This window comes from Camelus bactrianus, chromosome 12 (genome assembly GCF_048773025.1).
Source record: "Camelus bactrianus isolate YW-2024 breed Bactrian camel chromosome 12, ASM4877302v1, whole genome shotgun sequence".
NCBI classification, from domain to species: Eukaryota; Metazoa; Chordata; class Mammalia; order Artiodactyla; family Camelidae; genus Camelus; species Camelus bactrianus.
In genome coordinates, this window is record NC_133550.1 from 61,874,945 (window position 1) to 61,900,380 (window position 25,436).

The 25,436-nt window shown below is 35.9% G+C and overlaps 1 protein-coding gene and 1 non-coding gene across 4 annotated transcripts in view; one reads left to right on the top strand and one right to left on the bottom strand.

Annotated features, from left to right (window-relative positions):
- Positions 1-4,774: 4,774 nt before the first annotated feature.
- The window catches only part of DMC1 (DNA meiotic recombinase 1), a 31,494-nt gene continuing 10,832 nt past the window's right edge, over positions 4,775-25,436 (bottom strand). For 2 of the 3 annotated variants that reach the window (XM_045520709.2, XM_045520707.2), the window contains 9 exons: positions 24,425-24,477; positions 23,387-23,428; positions 22,200-22,272; positions 19,252-19,343; positions 18,777-18,850; positions 18,530-18,644; positions 18,103-18,163; positions 7,227-7,343; positions 4,775-5,609 (listed from right to left, as the gene is read on the bottom strand). In XM_045520709.2, the coding sequence (XP_045376665.1) occupies positions 5,540-5,609; positions 7,227-7,343; positions 18,103-18,163; positions 18,530-18,644; positions 18,777-18,850; positions 19,252-19,343; positions 22,200-22,272; positions 23,387-23,428; positions 24,425-24,477 (697 nt within the window). In that variant the 3' untranslated portion in view covers positions 4,775-5,539. The remainder of the gene's footprint in view (positions 5,610-7,226; positions 7,344-18,102; positions 18,164-18,529; positions 18,645-18,776; positions 18,851-19,251; positions 19,344-22,199; positions 22,273-23,386; positions 23,429-24,424; positions 24,478-25,436) is intronic. The other variant, XM_045520711.2, reaches the window with a different exon arrangement.
- Positions 17,254-17,327, top strand: TRNAD-AUC (transfer RNA aspartic acid (anticodon AUC)). The gene has a single exon. It is a non-coding gene; the product is annotated as a tRNA-Asp (tRNA).

Consider the following 25,436-nt stretch of genomic DNA (forward strand, 5'->3'; position numbering starts at 1 on the left):
GTCTGCCTTCAAACTTACATAGTCTTAAAAATGTTACTTAAATATTTAAATTCTGTGTTGCTATGTAACTTTCCAAAAATCTGTGTCTGATGTCCCTGACCATACTGTAAGCTCTTGAAGATAAACTCTCCCCACCCCAAAGGGCCTAACACAGTACCCTGTAGAAGACTGTTACAGTGATGACCTCCAAGAAACCATACCTCCTGGTATTCAAACCTCTGTGTAGTCCCCTCCCACAATGACCCTGGGCTTGTGTGACTTGCTTTGGCCAACAAGACATTAACAAGCATGAGGCAAGTAGAGGCTTGATAAGCACTTGCTTCTCTTTGAAGCCAGCTGCCACGTAAAGAAGCTCAGGCTAGACTACTGAATGATGACAGAGAGAAGTCTCACTTTTTCAACCATCCCCGCCAAGACTCCACATATATTGGTAAGGCCATTTTAGACCCTCCAGCCAACTCATGGACTGAATGCAGCTGTATGAATGAACCATTTCCTTGCTCCTAAAAAACTGCCTTGTTATTTTTCTAGATGTTGTCCTGTTAGGAATGTGAAGGTAGAACTTCTATAGTCATCTTTTTAGAGACAACATCAGCACGATGGTGATGGGGAAGTGGAGAGAAAGAAAGAGAGCCCTTGATGACATTACAGAGTCGCTGAATTAACTAACTATGGAGTTGGTCACCTTCTGGACTTTTTATCATATGAGGTGGCATATTTCCTCATTCTTTAGGTTACTTTGAGTTGGGTTTTCTGTTACTTGCAGCTGAAGGCAGATTCTAATTGATATACTCCTCAGCCAGCTTTACTGGTACAAGAACAAAACTCCTGAAATGCCCTGCATAGTATATAACAGACACTCAAGTAATTTGTCATTGCTGAGAAAGTAAAAGAAGACTGTGTAGTAGAGATTGCTAGTTGCTTACCTAACAGCCATTCTCCCCTTCCTCCTTAATTACAGAACTCTGAATTTTAGCTGGGCATACTGCTGTCTAGAACAAAAGACAGTATTTCCCTACCTTCTTTGTATATAGATATGGCTATATCACTGAGTTCAGGCCAATAAGACGTAAGCAGAATTGTTGTGTGAGAGGGCTGCTTCATAGAAGCTGACTCGGCTGAAAAGAACCTTTTTTTTTTTTTTTTTTCCTGCCCTACAGCCTTTCCTCTTTCTTCCCCTAACTTGATTTCTCTGACTAGAGGTCCAGGCACCATCTTAGGCCATGAAATGACCTCGAGAATGGAAGCCAAGAGCTAGGATGGTCAAGAAGAAAGACAGAGGCCTGGAGTCCCGATGACAAAGCAGAGCCACTGTACAGCAGCTCTGGACTGCCTGGCTTCAGATTTTTTGTCTATGAGAGAAAGATAAACCTCAGTTTTGTTCAAGAAACTACTTCTTTAGGTTTTCCTCTTATATTCAGCTAAGTAAAATCCCTACTAGTAGTCTCCTCAACAACTTTCCTTTTAAAATACTGAAGACTGGTATAGAAGAATATATGAATCCACCTGAATATTAAGCAAGCCCTTCCTGGCTTCCTTTCTTCCAGTGCCTCGAAGCAGTATTTGGGTGTCGCCTTGTTAGTGCCTTGGATGGAATTCTAAATTGCAAGTAATAGAATCTGGCTTCTGAAGCAAAGAGAAATTTATCAGAAGGATATTAGGAGTCACTGAGTTGGCAGGAGGCTGGAGAATCACCCTAGGAATGGACAGGAGTCTGAGCAACTCTGCAGTTTAGGAATCAGAAACATGCAGTCTAGCAGCAGGAACAGCCACAGGTCAATGCCACTGCTGCCGACCCTGCTGTCACTGCATGCAAAAGTAGCCTCTAACCTGTGCTCTCATCTTTGTGACTGTTGATCAGTAGCCAACATCTCAGGATAGATGACATGAATTGGCGAGAGGTGACTCTTTAAAGGAAAACTAGGGTGTTTATTATGATGAAGATATGGAAACTGTGCAACCAACAAATGATAAACATTTACCATATCCAACAAGCCTGAGTCAGGTGAAGGAGACTTGACCCGCTGCAACTTGGTGTCTAAAGTCCCAATCTCTTTCCTCTCCATGAAAGACAGCCCTTCTCTGAGTCTAGTCTATTTCCTATTTTTGACTCGACCACCCTGTTCTGATCTCCTGACTTTCTGTCCTGGTTTTTCCTTTGTTTTTTTAAGGAATGGTTGAACAGGAAAGTTTGAAAGGGATGGAAGGGATTATCTATTTCAATCTCATCATTTTCTAAATAGATAAGTAGGTTTCCCCAGATCTTGACTTCCATGTTTCTGATTGTAGCAGGTACTGAATTTAGATTGTATCTTGTGCAATCTTGTGTTTGACTCCTTGACTGAACTTGGTTCTTATTAACTGTTATTTGTGTCCCCCCTAAAATTTATATGTTGAAGTCCTAAACCCCAATTCCTCAGAATGTGACCTTATTTAGAAGTAGGGTCATTGTAGAGATAATTAGTTAAGCTGAGGTCTTAAATGGAGTAGGGTGGGCCTCTAATCCAATATGACTGATATCCTTATAAAAAGGGGGAATTTAGACACAAAGACATGCACACAAGGAGAAAGCCATGTGAAGATTAAGGCAGAGATCAGGGTGACTCTGATCAGTCAAGGAACACTAAAGATTACCAGGAAACCACTTCCTCACAGCCCTCAGAAGGAACCAACCTTGATCTTGGACTTACAGCCTCCAGAACTGTTCTTGTTTAAGCCACCCAGTTTGTGGTACTTTCTTAGGGAAGCCCTGGCAAACTAATAGACTAATATTCCCAGGTAAAATCCCTGATCTTTGATACTTCATTCGTGGTCATAATACAAACATAATCTCCTCTCATAGGTTAGAGAACTTTGTCAACAGTCACCTATGACTCTGCCTTCTCTTCCTCTTTTTATATTCAATCTCACACCAAATCTTAACTATTTTACTGAAATGTCTATCCATTTCATTGCTACCACCCCAGATCCATTCTTTATCATCTCACAATTGATTTACTATAACTGTTTCCTAATTATCTCCTTGATGCCCGTGTTATTTCTTTTATCCACTGTATACGTCTTTTTCAGATTTATCCTCCAGCTCCCCATGCCAGCAACCTCCAGTCAGAGCAAACTGAAGCCTTTCTTTTTTTCCCTCTTTAAAGCTTTCCCATTCCTCTGCCTGCCTTTCAGTCTCTGCCAAAAGCAAATAAAGGTCACTGACTCTTGCTGTAGCAAATTTTAAATAAATAGCCTCTGTTTTCATTCGGTGTTTTTTGTATATTTCCACAGAATGAATACTGTATGGAGGAAAAAGGAATGTTTTTTCTGGTGTGTTTTCTAACTTGGTAGGATGTAAGCCTAGGGCTACAAGCAGCATCTTGGCTACTTACTATGTGGGGAAAGCCTGTCAAAGAACAGCAGCAGCATGGAAATGAGCAGAGCAGGAGATGGAGGCAGGGAGAAAAGTCCTGATGATGCTGTTGAAGATCCTGTCCCCAGCCAAGTGGCTAAAGTCATCTCTACTTCTGGACTTTTCAGTCTCTTGAGTCAGTGAGTTCATGTCTTGCATTTGCTAGTTTGAATTTCTATGGCTTGCAACCAAGAGGCCTGACCAATAACATCTTTTTTTTTTTTTTTTTTTTTTTTTTGAGCCTCTCTCTCCCCCTCGGAATAAGGAGCTAGAGCTATTTCTACAGTCAGGTAGAGGAGCAGGACTGGAAAGGCCTGATGCTTTGGTCACCCTGACAAACCCTGGCCTAGAAAAGTTCAATGGGCATGGCACAGTCTGCTATGCTGTCCCAAAGTTGAGCCGCAAGGTTGCCACTTTTTAGTTCAAGTTCACATGCTCAGCTATTGTTTTCCATAGCAGGGCATATCAAAGTGTCTAGATCCAGAGAGGTTTCTAGCCTTAACCACGTGCCACATTGAAACCAGCCTTCCCCACAGAACTGTAGGCCCTTGTGTTAAGCCCTCGTTTCCAACTCTACTGCTCACTAATAGGTAAATTCTCCTTGTCAGGGAGGTACCCAACTTAACCTAGAAAATTTTTCAGAATTACAAATCTTGGGAGTTTTATTTCCTTTCCAACCAAAATGTTCTGGGTTCCTATACAAATTAGTCCATTTCCACTCTAGAGCTTGAATCTCTAGGAGAAGCTCAGTTTTTATCAAGTAGCAAAACCTTCCCTTATCCAGGAAAAAGTATGCATTTATATTTGCATACTAAAAAAAAAATTGAAGTGATTCTATAGAATACAGAAAATCTGCTCCACAATGACTTTAACTTGTTTATTCAGAGAAGAAGCTTCTGAGCTTCAAAAATAATAAAATTGAAAAGCTCTCATTTCCCAGTACCCCACACTGTGAATAATTTCTGCTTATTAGCCTTTGTCTCTTTGTTTCCAAATCCCAGCTTCTATGCTTTTGCACAGGCTGTCCCATAGCTTAACCTTTCCTCTCCCTTTTTTGGAACCATACTCTCCAAATTATTATATAATCATTTGCTCTCTCATTCTTTCACAAGTCTTTTACCTTAACTAGTGTACACATTCTTTGAGGGCAAGAACCATACCTTCTTTAAATAATCTTTAGCACTTGACATTCAATATACAATTGGTGAATAAAGGACTTAATTGATAATCAAATACATTTTATAACAAATGGTACTTTCAATACTTTAATTTTCACCCAAGTTGATGCAACATAAGAGATTAAATCTTTTTCAGGTCTATAAAGATTGCCATTTTAAAGATTATTAGTGTTTTAATTTTAAAATATTTTTATCATACATATATTTTGAAAACTAGATTTTATTTTTGTTCAACAATTAAAAAATATTCTTTTATGCATTTCTAAAATTAGCATCCAGAAATTTTACATTTAAATTAATAATTAAAAAAATATTTTGAATTCTGTATCCAAAATTTAAGATATAAGAGTCATGCTATCTTGGCCACCCAAAATTGTAAAGTTCCTAATTACCTTCCTTTTTATCTTTCCAATAAAATATGTAGGTATCAGAAGTACATTTTTAAAAAGTAAAGTCAACTTGTCAATAAGTCAAATGATTTAAAATTTAGCTTAATTTAATGTTTCTTTTCTGTTGCTATAAATGTGAATATACAGTTTGATAGTATAAATAAAAAAGCTTTTTTATGTGTCCTGTAAACATTCTTTTCTTAAATGTCTCTCTCCTTTGGAAGCGTATTCAATTCTGTAAGTTTAGGAGAATGGAACATTTCTGAGCTCACAGACTTTTCATCTGCTTATTGGTTCACTTTGGAATGCTAAAGTGAGGTGCCCCTTCCCTAACCAGTTTTCAAAAGGTTTATTCATATATATATATATGCATTCCTGAATTGACATACAATGTGCAGTTACAAATCAGAGACTTTTAAGATAAATGTAAGATTTAAATCTCTTTTGCTAACTTTCTTTTAATAACATGTAAAAAAAAAAAAACAACACTCTTACTTCAAGATCTGAAATTTGAGACTGCATTTCCATTTCTTCAGCTCCTAACAAGCACTAAGAAGCAATTTGCATCAATTCGACACCTACTCCTTGGCATCCCCAATTCCTCCAGCAGTTATTGCGAAGGTGGCTTCATTTTCAGGCATCTCAGGGCTAACAGAATACAAGGGAACAGAAGTTTATAAAAGGCTCTGTTTCTATAAATACTGTATTCATGTCACAGGCATCATATTTCTATTTGTCTGAGTCTCCAGAGACATGTGAGTTGGTACAGCTAAATGTGGACTACAGAATATTCTTCACAAACATTTATTGAACAACTTCTATATGTAAAGTTCTGAATGCAATGAAAAATCACCCCAAACTTGGAAATAGGCAAAAGGGATAACTGGATGCTTCTTCGGTGTACTGTCAGGCATCATGTAGCAGACCCTCAGAGGCAGAACCCTAGTATTCTCTTAGGACTGTAAAAACTACAGAAGTTATTTGTTCCTACAGGTTTGGAGGACTTGATGAAATATACAAATGATTGACTATATAGATGAAGTTCATTCATTTGTTAATTCAACAAATAGTTATTGGGCTTTTACTATGTGCCAAGTACCGTGCTAGGTATTGGGGACATTAGTGAACCAGACTCAGTTCCTGTAGTGAGGGAAGTACATGTAATCAATTGATTACAACTCAGAGTAAGAAGTGTTCAGAGAAGTTCTAAGCACAGCAATCTGTTCAAGATAGAGACCAAGAAATTTTAGTAAAAAGAACAATCCTGCTAGCTATTTATTCAACAAAGTACATTTGTAACAAATTTCTAAAGATTGCTGAAGCTCCACAAAACATAGCATTTGCATATGTATTATAGTCTTCTACAGAGACTGATGATGAAAAGCTAAATGGTTTGAATAAAAACCAGATACATGGGGGAAATGATTATTTAATATTTATTCAATGACAATACATAATCGGTACTGTGATTTATATCCAAAACCAGATTAAAAGCTCATCTGATTTCTTTCTGGCTGATTTTTCCCTCTCTAGGGTAAAGAGTTATTGCACACCTTTGCCTTGTTGTCCAGAATTGGCTAATCAGTCAGTCACAAATACTGTGCATCGATTATATCCCAGGCACTAAGAATATAGTGATGAGCAAGAGAATAGTGTCCCTATCCTCAGGGTATTTACCGTCTAGTTGGGATGACATATGTTACATAAACCATTACCAAAGGAATGTAAGCTCCATGAGGGCAGGGACTTGTCTTTTTGTTTTTTTCACTGTTCTATCCCCAGAATCTAGAACAGCTGATACGTAATTCTCTGTAAAACATATTAAGCTTTTAACTATTAATAAATAAGTAAGGTACTGTGAAAGAATATAAGGTATAATATAGAGTATTAGCCTAGACTGTAAAGGTCAGGGAAAGATTCCTTGAAAAAGTGATGTTTAAACTGAAATCTAAAAAGAAGACTAGCAGGAAGAAAGAACATTCTTATCACATCCTGTACTTTTCCTGCACTTACCTCACTTCAAATGGAATTGATTATTTCATTATCTAGCTTTACTATAAGCTTTGGAAGGTCAGGGACCAAGTCTATTTGTCAGTAAAAAGCCCTGAATCCCTAGAACCTAATACTTAGTAGGGATTCTCAATGAATTGAATACTTTTTGAGAAGGAAATTCTGCCAGTGGAATAATTACAGCCTCTCAGGAGAGGCAATCCTATCTAATACCAATATGCATAAGAATCTGATTAAGAATAAGAAAATATTTACCTGTCATAAATCTTGGCAATTCTCAGTTCTCCTCTTCCCTTTCGCAAGCTTATTCTTGTTGTTGAAGCATGAGCCAGAATGTGTCCCCCGATGGGTTTTTTAGGGTCTGCTTGAAAACTGAGTTAAAAAAATACCTTTTCAGGTTTCATCATGTGGACTCTACACACTAATACCTGCAATTACAGGGCAACTTTTCTGTGGAGGACTGCAGGGGATAGGGTGTGTGTGCTCTAAACGAGCAGTGGCTTGTTTATAAACCAGGGAATGGGGTAGGGTTTGGAGCTGCTATGTACCTCATTGCCATCCAATTCAGGCTTTTGAGATTCCTATCATAAATAGTTCATGTTTTGTTTAATTTTTAAAAATAAAAAACACAAATAAAACATTACTCTGTCTTAGGATAACTCTTGCGGTTAAGCAGTTTTTCTCTACGAAATACAAAGACTGAATTTACTTATTGATTCATTTATCAGTAGAATTTATTAGTGGCGTATTGTATGCCAAGCACTGTTCTAGTCTAATGAAAAAGAAATACCCAAAGCTCCCTCATGATACTATGATGTAAATAAGAGCAGACTAAGAATCTCCTTCTTATTCATTAACTGTACGTGGGAAGTTTTCAATGTACTGGTTATGAATCTGCAGTGAGAATAATCTCAGAAATCTCTTTATCACTGATGTCTAAAGTTTATTCTTCTAAAATAGGATACAGAAAAGATAAGCTCTTACTATGATCATATGGATTCAAAAAATATAATTGCAAGGTAGTTACAAATATTGACACTCTTGAGAGATATACTCACTAGGGGACTAATATTCACTTGGCAGGAAGTGAGAGGTTCTTTTTTTATTTTTATTTTTTAAATTTTTTTATATATTTTTACTTATTTATTTTTATTGGTGGGGGGAGATAATTAGGTTTACTTATTTTTTTATTTTTAGAGGAGGTACTGGGAATTGAACCCAGGACCTTTTGTATGCTAAATATGTGCTCTACCACTTGAGCTATAACCTCCCCAACAAAAGGTTCTTAATAACCCTAATAGTAAGCCCTTCAAAAAAGCCTAGGTGCAAAAATCCTTCACAAAATACTAGCAAACCGAATGCAGCAGCATATTAAAAGGATTGTACACCACGATCAAGCAGGATTTATTCTAGGAATGCAAGAATGGTTCAACATAGGAAAATCATCAATGTAACATACCATATCAATAGAATGAAGGAAAAAGACCCACAGGATTATCTCCTCTGACGCAGAAGAAAATCCAGACTTTGACATCATCAATAAACAGAACTGAACATAAACTAACAGGTTATACTAGATCAAAATAAATTCTGGTATAGCATAATAGCCTCAGCTCTGGGAGAATTCAGTTGCAAGTCAATGCAAGTTCTGCTTGCTCCATGAAGCTCAGGATTCTGGCTACTGTAGGCATGAGGCTTGGTGTAGTGAGGATGTAGCTGACTGACATGAGGTTAGAGTGATTGGAGGTTGGTGGGGATAAGAAGCTCTCTGGTAAAGGAGTCTGCTATATAAACTGCTGCTTGATTAAATGGCTCAGAGGTTAGGACCAGCTGGCTGGGGTTGGATAGGATTGGTTAAGATTCAGCAGGTCCAACATGTGAACAAGAACAGACAGTTTTGGAGTGAACCAGTATCAAGAAAGCAGCCCGGCAGCTGAGACTGACAGGAGTTAAAAAGTCAGAAGGCTGGGTTGCTTTACTCAGGCAGCTGAAAGGGTAGTAAAGCAATAAAGCCATCTCAGTTGGATGAAACAGCTAAAGATGGGTTGTCTCTATAATGTTTACAGATCAATGCCACCCTTTTTAATGGAGTAACTCTAAACCTTCCAGGTCATCCTCCATTACGGGTGGTTCTTCAAGGTCTTTAAAAAATTCTATATTCTATCTATTTAGATGCGCTGCTTGAGGGCCTAATGATATTCTCAACAGGGCTGTAAACTCTGAACTTGCAAACATTGTATTTATGCTTCCTTAATGCATTTTTCATATTTCGCCTCTAGTGCTATTATTATTCGTATATTATACTCCCCCTCAACCCCTCTCCTATTATCCAGCACTAAGCTCCTAAGGGCAGATGACATTGTATTTAGCTCTATAGCAAGCAACCAGACAGTGGGTGCTCAAAAATATTTTTTGAACTTAAGATATGGAAGTTACAAAAATTCCAAGGAGGATATTGGACTATGGAAAGATAGGTGCGTCCACAGAAGGTAGACCAGTCAGAAATTTCTATGGGGAGGAGACAAGAAAGGAGAATCAGAGTTTGTTAAATGGGTAGAGAGAAGTTTTAACTGCTATGTTAACACTTCTCACAGATGGTCTCTCAATACTGCCTAGTAATTCTTCTACATGAGTATGGTTAGCTTCACCTCCCCTTTGCTAAATCTTCAGCAGTCTCTTTAAGCTCCATTTTCTGTCTTGTTCCCTAACCTTGGATGACATTGCCTGCTTCTTTATCAAGAAAAGGGGGCTCTCAGGAAGATGCTCTCTTAACTTTCCCCTCTTTTTCTCTGCTACTGACATACAGTCCTCCCTCAGTATCCACAGGGGAATCAGTTCCAGAACCCCCCTCCCACCGCCCAGCCCCCCCGGCCCCCACGGATACCAAAATTCATGGATGCCCAAGTCCCTTATATAAAATGGTGTAGCATAAAACCTACACACATCCTTCCATATACTTTAAATCATTTCTAGATTATTTCTGGGGGGAGGGAATCAAACCATTTTATGGAGGGGCTTTGGGGGAGGGTCAAAGGGCTGTGAGGACAATGAGGTCTGATGTCCTTGTCCTGACTGGGTCTCCCCAGCTTCAAGGTTGCCTAAAGCTCAAGATTATAATACCTAATACAATGTAAATGCTTCATAGTTATAAATACAACTTAAATACTATGTAAATTGTTGGTAGAGCATGGCAAATCCAAATTTTGCTTTTTGGAAATTTCTGGATTTTCTTCCTGGTATTTTTGATCCTAGGTTGGTTGAACCCATGGAAGTGGAACCTGCGGATACGAAGGGCCCGCTATACTTATCTATAGCTGTACTCATTCTCCCTCCGTCCCCCTCAAACTTCTTTTCTTTTTTCTTATTTAAGCAAGTCCTCTTACACCTCAGTGCCTTTATACACACAATTATCTCTGACACAAAAGCCCCTTTCCCCTTGTGTTTGTTCATTTAGCTCCTACTCACCCATCAAGTGTGTCATCGCTTCCTGAAAACCTTGCCCGATACCCTGAAAACAGAGGAGAGGAGAGCCTGCCTTCCCTGTGCTCTCACATCACTATGTATATTCCCCTATTAAAGTAACTACATTATAATTTTTAATTCATGGGTCTCATTCCCCCACTATACTCTAAATCCTTATGCATTTTTGTAACTTCAGTGCCTAGAAAAGTGCCTATAATATAGAAGACACTCAGTAAATACTGTTGAATGGATACAGAAGAGAAGACAATTTGGGTCACCCCAAAACTAGATACTTTTAGACACAGATTTGTGACATATCTTCACTGAAGCTGTAATTCAAGGAATTTTAAGGGTATTCTAACAGAAAGCAGACAGGATTTCCCCCTAACTGAAGTAATCTGCCCACCACCCCCTTACAGATAATCTAAAGAAGAGCAGGAATACAGAGCTTTTAGATGCATGGCTGCGTTTTTTTCTTAGCAAATTATTGGCTTGCTGTTACCAATGTGGTACCCTCTGCACAAACGGAGATCAGGTACTACTGCTTGTCATTGGTTACTCCAGGTGAAGAGCCTGAATGTTAAGAATGTCATTTCCAAATGGAGATGATTTTGAATGAACTAAATGGGAAATAAATCATAGGATCTTCAAAAATGCTAAGAAATCATATAGGAAAGATAATATGGGGAGAAAAAAGTCCTAAAAAGTGACTCATAATGTAAGAGGTTATACTTAATTAAAATAGATGGTAACACAGCGTAACAGCCTTAGCTCTGGGAGAGTATCAAGCCAATTCACATTTTACTTGCTCCATCAAAGTGTTTAGGATTCTGTGCAGAATTTTATGCAGAATTTACAGTTCTTAACTTTTCTTATAAGTCACTAGCACTTTGGTAATATAATAAAAGATATAGACTCTCCCCCCTTCTGCCAGAAAAATGCACATATGTACATATACCAAACTATTCATATAAGTTCAGGAGATTCAAGGTTCTTCCCCCTCTGATGTGGATGAGTATTAACAATAACAACAACAACCAAGATTTACTGAGTCCTTACTATGTGGCAGACACTCTTCTAATTCATCTAATTATTTTCCTTTGCTTGGATTCCATATTTAGTATATAACTTTGGATTAAAATTTAGATTCTTATTGAGGTCTGCCTATAAGGAGAGAATGCACTTGTCACAAGAACCTCAAATGTAGTTTACGTTTTTCTTCATCAGTAAACTGGCCCTCTGATCTTTCACTGAGTCTCATGAGTTTGATTAATATGTCTGCCCCTGAGAGATGGATTTGTTCTTAGTAGAATGACCAAATCAAACCTGTGTATGTAAGGCTGAAGGTCCTGAACTCTGGTTCAACTCACTAAGGTAATGGATACATCACTACAAAGCCTCTCAAATGACAGCACGCTAACCTTTCCCCAGGCATGTACAGCTTTAATGTGCTATGTGGTGTATGAGCTTTGGAGTTAGATCTGGGTTCAAATTTTTGCTTATCAGCCAGCCATGTGACCTCAGGAAAATTGTTTAATCATTCTAGGTGTGTTTCTTCATTTTAAATGGGGGATAATAACTGTACCTAATTTGTAGGGTAACTAAGAATAAAATAAAATAATTTAGGTAAGGCATTAACCCAGTCACTGTAAGTATTACTATCTGTTTTCCTAATCCAGACTCAAACACTTATTACCTATGTTACCTTGGGCTAATTACTTACTTTTATGAATCTCAGTTTCTTTAACTGTAAAATGGGAACCAAAAAAAAAAAAACTTCTTAGGGCTGTTGTGAAGATTCAAGATGTATTTAATATTGGGAGCCTACTACTTGCCAGGAACTGTGCCAGGTTGTTTATATACATTAGCTTTACCCTTGCAGTAATCTTGGCATGTATGAGATACTCAATAGGAAGGTGGGTATAGCTCAGTGGTAGAGTGTATGCTCAGCATACACAGGGTCCTGGGTTCAATCCCCAATACCTCCACTAAAAAAAAAAGAGAGAGAGAGACTCTCAATAAATAGTAATTATTATAATTTAACTAATGACTCAGTTAAAAACAGTTACTTTTTCAATGACATGTAAACCAAGAAACTTTTCTTAAAGTTTCTTTGAACTTTTTTGAGTATACTAGCAGTTACAACCAAGTCTTGAGGTAAAGTAGAAGGTGTAATAGCATTCCACATTCTTTTTGAGGGCTTTAATTTACTTCTATTTCTGACCAAGTAAAGACAGCTTTAGAAAACCACCCACATTCCTCCTTTAGCCTATTCTCTTATTTTCCCTTCTTTTATATTTTTCTTCTCTTCTTTCTTCCTTCTTTCAGTGGGTGCGGGAGTATGATGAGAAGGAGGAAGAGATAAGGGTGGATATTAGGAATAAAGAGGGCCCAGGAAAGATTGTTTCATTTATCTCCTTCTTGTTGAACAGGATACATACAGCATGTTATATTGTTGACAGAGACCCAGAACAGCCTGATCTCCCAACTTCAAATTAGGGTGCAGGGGTCATGAAGTATAGGATTCTGGTGATGGTAGGGCAGGTGATATTCTTCTGGGAGTAAGATGGGAAGAGTAGCACAGTGAAACTAAAAGAGCATCAACCTTGAAGTCAAAGATACCTGGGTTCAAGTCCTGGCTCCTGCTTTTTAACTGTGTGATTGAGCAAGTGGGCATTCTGAGCTGTTGTTTCCTCCTTTATAAATTAGGGATAATAATAGTGTCTACCTCAAGCACTGGTTGGAGTGGAAACCTGAGGGGTCTGGGCAAGGGCAGACTTGATGGACAATTGGTACTCCTGATACTTTTGACTTGCTAAGGAATAAACTTAAAGATGGAATTTTTGAGAAAGGGTCCATTGAGAGAAAGGATGAGTGAATATGTCCAAGAATGAGGAGGATACTTTGAGATTAGAGGAAGATAAAGAGAGTACTGCCAAAAGAGAAGAATTTTGGTGAAAAATAAGAGATGGTTAAAAACAAAAGGGAATATGTTTTACAGATGACCAATAGTAACATGAAAAGATGCTCAACATCACTAATTATCAGAGAAATGCAAATAAAAACTATAATGAGTTACCTCACACCAGTCAGAATGGCCATCATTAAAAAGTCCACAAATGATAAATACTGGAGAGGGTGTGGAGAAAACGGAGTCCTCCTACACTGTTGGTGGGAATATAATTTTGTTCAGCCACTATGGAAAACAGTATGGTGGTTTCTTAAAAAACTAAAAATAGTTACCATGTGATCCAGCAATCCCACTCCTGGGCCTATATCTGAAGAAAACTCTAATTTGAAAAGATACATGCACCTTAATGTTCATAGCAGCACTATTTACAATAGCCAAGACATGGAAACAAACTAAATGTTCATCAACAGATGAACAGATAAAGAAGTTGTGGTATATATATGTACAATGGAATACTACTCAGTGATTAAAAAAGAACAACATAATACTATTTGCAGCAACATGAATGGACCTAGAGATTATCATGCTAAGGGAAGTCAGACAGAGAAAGACAAACATCACATGATATTACTTATATATGGAATCTTTAAAAAAAAATGATACAAATGAACTTATTTACAAAACAGAAACAGACTCACAGACATAGAAAATAAACTTACTTTTACTAAAGGGGAAGGGGAGGGAGAGATAAATTAGGAATTTGGGATTAGCAGATACAAACTACTATATTTATATGTAAAATAGATAAACAATAAGGCCCTACTGTTTACATCTTGCAGTAACCTATAATGAAAAAGAATATATACATATGTATAACTGAATCACTAAGCTGTACATCAGAAACCAACACAACATGGTAAAACAACTATACTTCAATAAAAAAAGGAGTATGTTTAAGAAGTTTTGTTAAGTAACCCCACCCCCCATTTCCTCCCAAAATATGCAGAAAAATCTACACATTTTTCAAAATTTTTAAGGTGGAATTTTGGGGGTGGGGTGGGGAGAGATGCAGCAACATGAGACTGGCTTCATAGAACAGGGAGACCCAAGGAGGCTGAGTTACGTTGAGGTGATATGAGAAATATGTAAAATGATACAGGGAAGTACTTGGCACATGGTAAGCAACCAATAAACATAAATGCTCTTAATTTTGAGGGAGAGGAAAGTGAAGTTCAAATAATTTAAATGTTGCACAAGGTCACCATGCTAGTAACTTTGGAATGCTTTTTTCTCTAACCATATTGCCTCTTAACTTACACTAATGATGTAGAATCAGTAAGTGACATCCTTGAATAAACTGACTGCACATTTACAAGACTGCAAATGTAAGATGACTTCTTGTTTTAAGAAAACAAATACACAAATGAGGTAGGTGGCATCATCATGGTCTTATTTGTTATCTTATTATTTGCCCTGGTATGAAGCTTTACAGGCTGAAACTTTGACTTTATTTCCAGGTCTTCATCAACTGGATCATTCTAGTTCTAAAATTTGTATCTGTAAGCCTCATCTAGGAGCTACTGCTCTGCTGTATCATATGGCAGCTCCTTGCCTCTATAATTTTGTTCCTTTTTAATGTGATGTGCCATCAAGTATAGTGCATGGGAAATAAGCCTCAATCATTGTTGGTGAACTTGAAGACTCATACCAATTATAGTGATACTGCTCTGACAGGTGCCAGGAGAGCTGCAGCTTGAAGTTCCTTAACACTGAGAAACAAAGATATTTTCTTTATGGGAAATATTCTAACAGCATTTGACATCCTTTAGTGTAAAACTATTCTTTTCTAAAAAAATTTACTTATGGCAATTTATGTGTTTTATAGCACATGCATTTAATTTATATTGTTATAATATACTTTAGAATATACTAATTATAGTGAAACTTTTTTCCTTATGACTTGCATAGGTGGAAGACATGCTGTTTCAAAGCAGATTCACTCAGCAAAAGCACTAGCCTTTGTTACCTTCTTTGGCTCTTAGTTTACTTCATTGTAACTCTCCTTCCTTCTCTGACTTCTTTAATTATTTCCTTTCTGTTACCTATTTTTCTCTTATTGGATTAAATTCAAAATGGTTTTACTCTTTTTGAAACTTTCAACAAATAGAAGGAAAAGAACCCCTATCTGACCTAATTTCCACAGACTTCCTTTGCCTTCTAACTCTGGATAGACAGTTTTGGCCTCTTCAACGTTCCCTCCCAACACCTGAAGAAAGAACATTGCTCTTTAACTTGTACTGTTTTATTTGAGTGCAACCCACTTCCTCCCTCTGAACCAATGAGTCATTTTCTCTTTTTAAAGCAAGCCTTAAAAATCTTCCATTTCTCTTCAGTTTAAAATTATTCTCTTTGTAAAGTACTTCATGTCCTGTGTATGAAAGATACCCTATAAAACAGAGAAGACTGCCTTAACCATTCAAGGACTACAGACAATGCATGACCTATCAAGACTTTAAAATTTTGAGTTAAATGGACATCATTTATTTTCTTCCTAATGGAGGCAAGGCATATACTCTCTTTTGTTCACTAGTGAATGCCCAGAATCTTAATACATAGTAGATTTTCAATAAATATATATTGAATGAATAAATGATTGAATTCCTCCTCCTCAATCTTTTTAAAATGCTTAATACCATTCGTGTACTTAATACTTTTCACATTGGAATCTCCTGTAATTAAGTAGAAAATATTCATAAAAGGGTATTGAAAAGTGAGAAGTATGTCAAACTGCAGAAGATAAAGCAATACTTTTAGGGTTAGTTTAGAAAATGCCTAAAGAGAGATACACATTCATTTCAGTACAATTTACAGAATTTATGAAATCATATCAAATATCTTTTAATATATATGTCAATGACTAATTTATCTGCTGCTAAATGATGTAGTGACTCAGTTTTAAAGAAATAGAACTTTGAATTGCAACAGTCAGAGTAATAACTGATTTAAGCAAGAATCTTCAATGGATGCTAAAACCAGTAGGTGAAAACTTATTGCAGAACACGATATTTACACAAGTCTGAAGGTAACACTCCACAAATTACTTATTAATTACAAAGGGGAAAAGGTCTTTTACAACAGAGAAATCTTGTGAATGCCATTTTAATCACATGATTAAACTTAACATCACTAAAAATGGGACACACTGCCATAGTGGGCCTCTTGATACGATATATGGAAAAGGCCATAATATCACTTACATAGTTTTCTTGTCAAAAGTGTTTAACATTTTAAATAATGAGAAAAAAATCAACACCAAAATGAGAGACATTCTGAAAAACGTTGGTCTATGCTCTTCCAAAATGTCAGTGTCACAAAAGTCTAACAAAGGTTGAGGAGCTGTTCTGATTAAAGGAATCTAAAGAGATACGACAACTACACAGATTGCATGGTCCTCAATTGATCCTGAATCAAAAATAAAACAAAAAACCCAACAACCATAATGGATATTATTGGAACTGGAGACAACTGAATATAACTGTATATTAGACAAGTAGTATGCCAATGTTAAATTTCCTGCTATGCTAATTATATTGTGGTTATATAGGAGAATGGTCTTGTCTTAGAAGAGATATGCTGAAGTATTAAGAGGTGAGGTGTCATAATGTCTGCAAATAGTTCTCAATGGTTCAGGGGAAAAAAACTCTCAAAAGGTTCACAAAAAATATGTATGTATATATATTTGAGCATGTGTGTGTATGTTTGTATATAGAGAGTTTTACACATGCACACACACACAGAGAAAAACGTGGCAAAATGTTAACAATTGATGAAAATAGGCAAATGATATTTGTGTATTCATTGTGCTAGTCATGCAACTTTTCTCTGGTTAAAAATTGTTCTAAATAGGCAGGAGGGTATAGCTCAAGTGGTAGAGTGCATGCTTATCATGCATGAGGTCCTGGATTCAATCCCCAGTACTTCCTCTAAGAATAGATAAATAAATAAACCTAATTACCTCACCCCCACCAAAAAAAAAGATTAAAAAATTATTCTAAATAAAAAATTATTTTAAAAGATCTTTAAAAAAGCGACACATAGATTCAGGGTTATTTTGATTGCTTATTCAGATACAAAAATGTTCAAAATTTTTGACGGTGGCAACTAATCTTTCTTCAAATTTTCCATTTCAGTGTTCTACTTTAGCTCTCCTTGTCTTTCTACTCACTGCCATCTTTCAAGCAGAGCCATCAATATGTATGTTACGTGCACAACTACTTCAACAAATTATGAATATGCCTAGTGTGGACTGAAATTCTGTTTCTTCAAATAGGAGACTTCTCTCATAGGACCTCTTATAAATATATGTCATGTATATCCTGTAGAGAGCCTGCTTTTTTGTGTTTAGGCTAACAGCTTATCAGTACAATAGAAACCATTCATGTATCTGGAATATAAGTTTTTATTTCCCTAGGATCTTTTTCTTACTGTCCTCCAATATCCTGTCAGTCCTAGACAGAAAGAAACCCAAAGTATCTCTGAAAATGGTTAAACTCTTGCTTTATAAAGTAGAGAAAAATAGGTTCTGGATAACAAATAAGTGATATTTGCAATTATGAACATGCACTGCACATTAAAGTGATTTGTGATATCCTTGTGCCCAAATCAAGACTGATCATTTTAGAATTATTTCCTATTCTATACTCTAACCCTTTTGATATTAAACTTTGTGAAATACAAAAGCAAAATGTTGCGGCTTACGTCATAGTTGCTCCTGGATCGGCAGTCATTTGATTGGTCACAAACACAGCCACATTATATTCTGCATCGAGAAATAAAATTAAGAAACTAAGAGAATGACAATGTAAATATAAAAAGTTCAGTACTTAGATTTCAGAGTTTATAAATATTGTGCCATGAAATTATTTGATAAACAAGATTATATTCCTGTTTTTTCATTGATAACATAGATTAAATTATTTTAAGTTATTATTGTTATTATTATTTAGGTACCTTATTGTATTAGAATCAGTATTTTTGGTTTAAAAAGAGTTGTATTCCCATAAAGGTAATTTTATTTTTTAAAAATATATTGCCTCCTGCCATTATTCTGAGTGTCTCTGCAAAGCCTACTCGGCAAACAGTCACAGAAACTTTTCTGATAGCACCATTTATTTTAAAAATCTACCTTCTGAGATTTTTTGGAGTCGTGACAACATCTGGGCCAATTTTTGCTGCCGTTCAGCCAACTCCCCACGACCACTGAAATCCACTCGGAAAAGTGCCATTATTGAATCAATGATCTGTGCAGGATTAACGTAAAAATAAATACGCATTTGGAAATGGAAAGAAAAAGTTAATTTGAATTGGAATCAACAGAAGAAAGATAACATGCTGAATAGCTCTAGGAGTGAACAATATTTAAAAGCCTGTACCAATAGCTTGAAGATGCCAGCTTCTTCATGGAACTTTGCTGCTACATAATCAAGTAGCTCCATCTGATGTTCACCTGGTGGGAAATGCAGTGAGAAAATGTTATAAAACCTAGAAGAATCAGAGGCTAAGATCATGTAAGTTCCTGGGAGTCAGGCGAAAGAAAGTCCTTGAAGAATTTTCTAAATAATTTATGACTATTAAATATGATTTCATATTCCACCTTAGCATATATACCAAATGCTACCTTATCACAAAAGAATGTTACTCTCCATTTCAAAGACAAAGAATAAGAAATAATTTGAGGGCATTTCTATCTAATGACTTGCCAGATGATAAAGTTTGTGTACTGACTAAATAAATTTGGAGAAAAGTAAAAGAGAAAAAGAATAGTGTCAAAATGTTGTATCACTCAAATAATAATCAGTGCTGCCAACCTTAACACAGCCCAATCATCCAATTGCATAGGGCTCTTACTAGTATATGCACGTGCATAAAGTACATTGTCTAAGACTGCATCATGGTCTACATTGAAGCGATCAGCAATGTCCCGAAGGCGATCTGGACGGCTGGGGTAGGTCAAGATTAAGGATCCAATAAATCAGTTCCAAAAGGTTTAGACAACAACTACAAAAAAAAATACTGTGGGTAAGTATTTTAAAGAGAGGCAAAACAATGTACCTGCAAAGGTATTCTGGAGGATGCTAATAATCACTTAAAATCTATATCAGATTTTATTTTTCATAAGTGCCTCAATTAATGAATACCTTAGGTAGTGATAACAGTGATAGAAATGAGACAGCAGTAAATTTAAATACTAAGTTATCTGATCTAAACAATAACCTTGGAAGCTAGTTGTTATAGCCTATATAACTTTTACAAATGAGGACACTGACAAATGGGGATTAGGCAAATGACTCAGGATTATGCAGCAAATCAGTTACAAGAGAGAAACTAGAAACTAAGATTTGTGAATCTCTTTTGTTCTCAGTTCTATAAAAGTAGATCTATTCTAGGAAGATAATATCACTGAATTATAATTCAAGTCACTTCAAAGTGAATTAATTCACTCTCTTCATATTCCTCACTTGTTCGATATGAAATAGTTTAATATACCACTATATACAATGTGTTACCAACAAATGATAAATTTGACTGCATGAACAAAAGGGTCAAAAAAGTAACTTCAAGGATCCAGAATTCCTTGGTTTATTTTAAGGTTTAAAATCCACCATCTTCTATATGAGTTTTGTTAGCATTCTGAAATTAGTAAATTCATAAGGAGGCAAATTCAGTGTACCTGCAAAGGTATTCTGGAAGATGCTAATAATCACTTACTCCATCTAAACTATAAAGGAGTAATAAACATTTTTTTAGGTCTTTGATGATCTCAGCAATATGTCTACAGTATTCTCTAAAGTGCAGTGAGACAAAATCAAGTGCATGTCTGCAGTCTCAGTGCACACTGTTTACAGTGTTTGTAAATACTGATCGTACAATAAGTAACTGTAAAGCAGGGACCATTTATTATAATCTTATTTATGACACTTGCTACTAGTTCAATAAATGTTGAATTGAATTGTCTTTAGGTTTCCCCAGCCATTTATATCCTAAAGCACTATATATGTTTTCTTCAGAGCTTCAATGACAGTCACTAAAAATCTTCCATTGCTGCTGGGTATACCCAGTAGATTTTTTTTGTGAACAAGTCAAAGAAGACAAGGAATTGGAAGAGGCAATAAAAATGTTTTTCGTTACATCAGTTTTTACAAAACTGGGTTACTATGCGACCAGGAGTGTAAAAGTTGGGCTTATGCCAAAGGGAGGTTCAAATCAATCTACAAATATTTATCAACTGATTACCATATGGAATTGATTACCATATTAACCAATCACCAGTGCAAGGCACTGTGGAGGATATAAAGAGTCATAAGACAATCTATGCCATAGGTAAGCGTAAAAGATAATTATGTAGACAAAATATAAACATATAAAAATAAAAATACTAAGAAAGCAGTACACATGTAAGAGACACGGAAAGAAGGGGAACATTCCACTGGGGCCCTTGCACGTCCTTGCTCCTCCCAGCCGTTCCTCCCTACTCCCTCTTGCATATGATCTGGCTCCTAACTGTTTCTTTCTACCATTCTTGATAAAATCCAAATTGCCCAAACAGTGGCAGCTATTCTGCAGAAACAATTCCTCCTTCTCCAAGAACCATCCTTAATCAATTGTTTCTGAAAGTAGCTGAACTCCAACTGAGCTCCCCTTGTTACAGCCCTATTGTTAAAGAATGTCCTCAGAACCTGGTATCTCCTCAAACTACCATATTTCTTCTTCTGTTCATTGGTTAAATACACACTGCTTCTATTCCTTACTGTCTATTTGCAACACATTTCCATTATCTTCCTTTACTGTAAATGGTCTCTTGGACTGCTAATTGCAAACCTCAGTGATCCTTCTCAGTTTGCAGCTTCTCTCTCTCTCTCTCTGTGGAACATTGCTGACTACCCTTTTCTTCTTGAAACTTCCCTTATGCTTGGCATCCACAACCAGATTTCCTCCTACTTTGTCTATCTCTATGCGTTCCTCTTTTTAGTCCCTCTTCCTAGACATAGGTACACCCCAAAGTTATGTTCTCACTTCTCTTCTAAGTTCTCTTGCCCTCTTGGCTATTCCATCCGTAACTTTGGCCTTACCCCTTTCTCAAGCTGAGTCTAACGTTTCCAACTGCCATGTGGATGTCCTCCTGTACCTCATATTCAACATCTTAATATGAAACATCACCTTTTCTCTGCAACATGATCTTCCCAACTCTGTCATCATTATTCTCCAACTATCTAGACAAAGAAACCTAAGAGTGATTTCTCAAACCTCTTTCCTTTGTCTACCAAATACAGTCATCAAGTTTCATTGCCTGCCTAGAATATTGCAAAAGTATACAGTTTACACCCATCATCCAGCTTCAAGGTCCTTCATGTCTAAACTTTCCATCCTTGCATTCTGGAATAATTACACTTCAATTAAACTGCAATTCTTTTTGTTACTCAAACTTTCCTTCTGAGTTTTTGTTCAATTCATACCTTTCCCTTTATTTGAGACCATGACTTTGAGTAAATCAATAAATATTCTAACCATTAAGTAAAATCTTTCGAGAATTAAGAGGATTAAAAACAAGTAAGATATAATTTCCTCTCAAGTATTTCTTTTGTCAATTTTACACCAAACCCAATTGGAGAAGTGAAATTTTTTTAAACAAAAAGTGATCTGAGACTTGACTAGCAACTGTTTCCCCTTGGCTTTTCTCATTATTGCTGGTTTACAGGATTATTACAAAAATGATGTATTTCAAACAAATTCTCTTTTATAGTAACAGTACTATACCACAGTATTATGTTAGCAACTTGTTTAAATAAAAGGGATACAAAGTATTTTCTGTATCAATGAAGATAATCTTTCCTCCTGAGTAGCCACCTGCTCCTGGAAGTTGAGCTGTCACTAGGAAGCAATTAAAAGATAATTAACATTAATAGAAGTGAATAACTTTGTACAAAAGAGTATATAAGTTAACATGGGATTTACGCTGTTTGCAACTTTGGCCAATCTAACAAAGAATAATGATTCCTTTAGTTTCTAAACAGTGTGATATATTTTATATTATGAGCCAGTTATAAAATTATAAGTATTCTGTTGGCATAGTAGTAATTCAACAAAGAATGTCAATATCTTTCACAATAGGAGATAGTCATAAATTTAGCTCTCCTAAAGAACAGAAGTAGAATTTAAATATTACTAACTTTCTTCCTATAAGAAATAATCACAAATATAACTTTTGCTATACAACTCATTTAAGTAAACTTTCAATTAATGCATGTCAAAGTTTTTAATGTATTTTGTTTATAGGTAGTAGTAGTTAATACTAAGGACTTATTTTATATTAGGTACATGCATTGTTTCATTTATTTTTCAAAACAACCCTAAATTTGGCACTATCATTCCTATTTTACTGGTAGGGAAAATCTGAAAAGGTGAAGCTACTTGCCCAAGGTCACACAGCTATAAATGGTAGATCCAAGGCTGGAGCTGATATTTTGATTCCAGAATCCGCTTATTAACCACTTTTCCATGCTCCTTCTATTTAGGTCAAAGAAATGCAGTGTAATATCTTTGGGCAAAAGGAGGTTATTTTTGCTTATTTTGTTTTAGAAACATTTATTTTAAGTCTTTTTTAGGTCTAACCTTATACTATGGAAAGTAAGAGGTTCTAGGTGATGATAGATTCTGCGATATTCTTATAAATAGGATATAGAATAGACGGAACAGGAAAAATCGAGACCATGAATGAATGCCTCCTTCCACTAACACATTCATATACCCATTTACCTCCTTATTTCATTCAGGTGTTTGGAGTACAGCACATACATCACCTAAAGCATCACATATTCAAAGACACAGCTCTGGTTACATAAACATAACCTCTCTGAATTTTAGTTTCCTTGCAAGTTTGTTCAGATTACATGAGATTATGTAAAGTACCAGGCACAAAGTGGATTAGTAAGTGATAGCTATGATTATTATTATTACTGTCATAATTGTTGTTACATATCCTTACCACAGAGGGTATGAGAGAGTTGGGTTTTTCCAGTTCGAAATTCTGTGAAACACAGAAAAAAATATACAGTTAATTTTTAGATATTTTCATAAAGAATAAATATGACTTCACAGTATGGTTTTTTTTTCCAACTGTCAAATCTCACACATAAAGTACCTCTGTGTTATGAATGGATTCTACATACATGAACACCAGTAGTAAGAACACTTTTTAAAAGTTTTTTCTTCAGAACTGTCCTGTAGATAAAAATTAATTTAAACCAAAATTTCCCTGGGAATAGTCACATAAATGAAAATTTAAGGCTCCACTATAGGAAGGAGAGCCTGGGGTTCTCCCATTGACCTGAGATCCTCAAGCGGGACTCCAGGGGTTCCTCAGGTATCCCCTAGCTACCAACAAAAGCAAATTCTCTCCAGAGGAAAACTTCCCCACTCACCAGTTTAGGCCCATTAAACTCCAACAGATTAAAATCAAGAAACAAGCTCACAAATACCAATAAAAACACAAGAGGTAAGCCATTAAGACTGAGAATCAACAGAAATAAACACAGATTTATTTCTCCAAGTCAACAGAAACATCAATACTAAAAACAAAACAAAAAATAGTTTTAGTTCTCTGAGGACTACAAATACTGGAATTGTCAGGAATAGTATGTAATATAGTTATGCATGAACTTTTATTTTTAATAGGGGATATAATCAGGGAAAAGAAAATCTATTCTCTATGTCCCTGAAATGTGCATTTCATAGAAATAAGATTAGTCTCATTATACAACCACCTTTTGAAGGTATGAGAGAAAAAATTTCTGTTCTCTTCTATAGAAATCAGAGACACAAGGATGAAAAATGTCAATAAGACTCATCTGTTAATCTTGGAATATATTTCAATTGCAGCCCAGAATGATCCTGTATTATGATAATTGACACTTGATCATAAGTTCCAAAATAGATACAATTTACTATTAGTTGTTTATTTAATGATATATGGGTATATATATACATATTTTCTCACATAACAAAATATTAAGGTTATGCCTACCTCCAAAAGCTTCTGTGATTGCCATGCTTTCAATTCCACCTCCTAGCAATTTACTAGAAATAGAAAGTAAGCTTTAGTGACAGGAACAGAACTAGATATCAAGAAAGGAGAAAGTGTCAATATCATTAGTATCACTTCTGTCTACCTACCTATAAATCTCTATCTATCCAACATAAACAGGAATTCTTGGCTGAACAAATGGCCTCCCAACTGTTTAGATCACAGGCTATACTGTGTATAGGCAGGTGGATCAACAAAACAATTTATAAGCCATGCTATTCTTATTCCTGTTTACCAACAGGAAATGGGCTATGCAGGCCTTAGATCCCATTATTCTTTAGAACTGAATTAGAGTTCAAATAAATGGTTTCAGTTATTAATTGGGATTTTCATACTGTGCTGGGACTAAGTTTCTAAAAGTCAACTGAATATCCATTTTTTTTAAATGTGCTGAGAATCATGAAAAACAAATATTAGGAGAATCCAGCGATTGTCATCATGATTGGCTTATCTCACACAAACCAAATTCTATGAGGAACACATCAAGAATAGAAAATATTCAAAGATGTGATGGGTAATGATAGCAGTTAGAAGAATAACTGTCAGATTTTGACAGCATAAACTTAATTGGTAACTCAGTGATTTAGTGCACTTAATACATATTCTTGATTTGAAAAGACCTAAAGTTAAGTTTTTCATTCATTTATTAAATGCAACAAATATTAATTATGGTAATTGTGCTAGAATTTGGTAGGAGCACTTTAAAAATCTTTGTAGTTTATATTAGCATGACTTTTAGGACATGATCACAGATCAGACAATGTTTTAAGAGATATGCATAATCTAATACATTTATATTTACATAGTTTAAGAGAGAAATTTAAATGTAAATTGAAGCAACGTTGGAAGTTATGCACAAATTTAGTGAGGGCTAGGACTTTGATGAGGAAAAGAAAAACTTAGATACTGACCTGCATAAACTGAACCTAAAGGACATAGTGGAGAGATCACC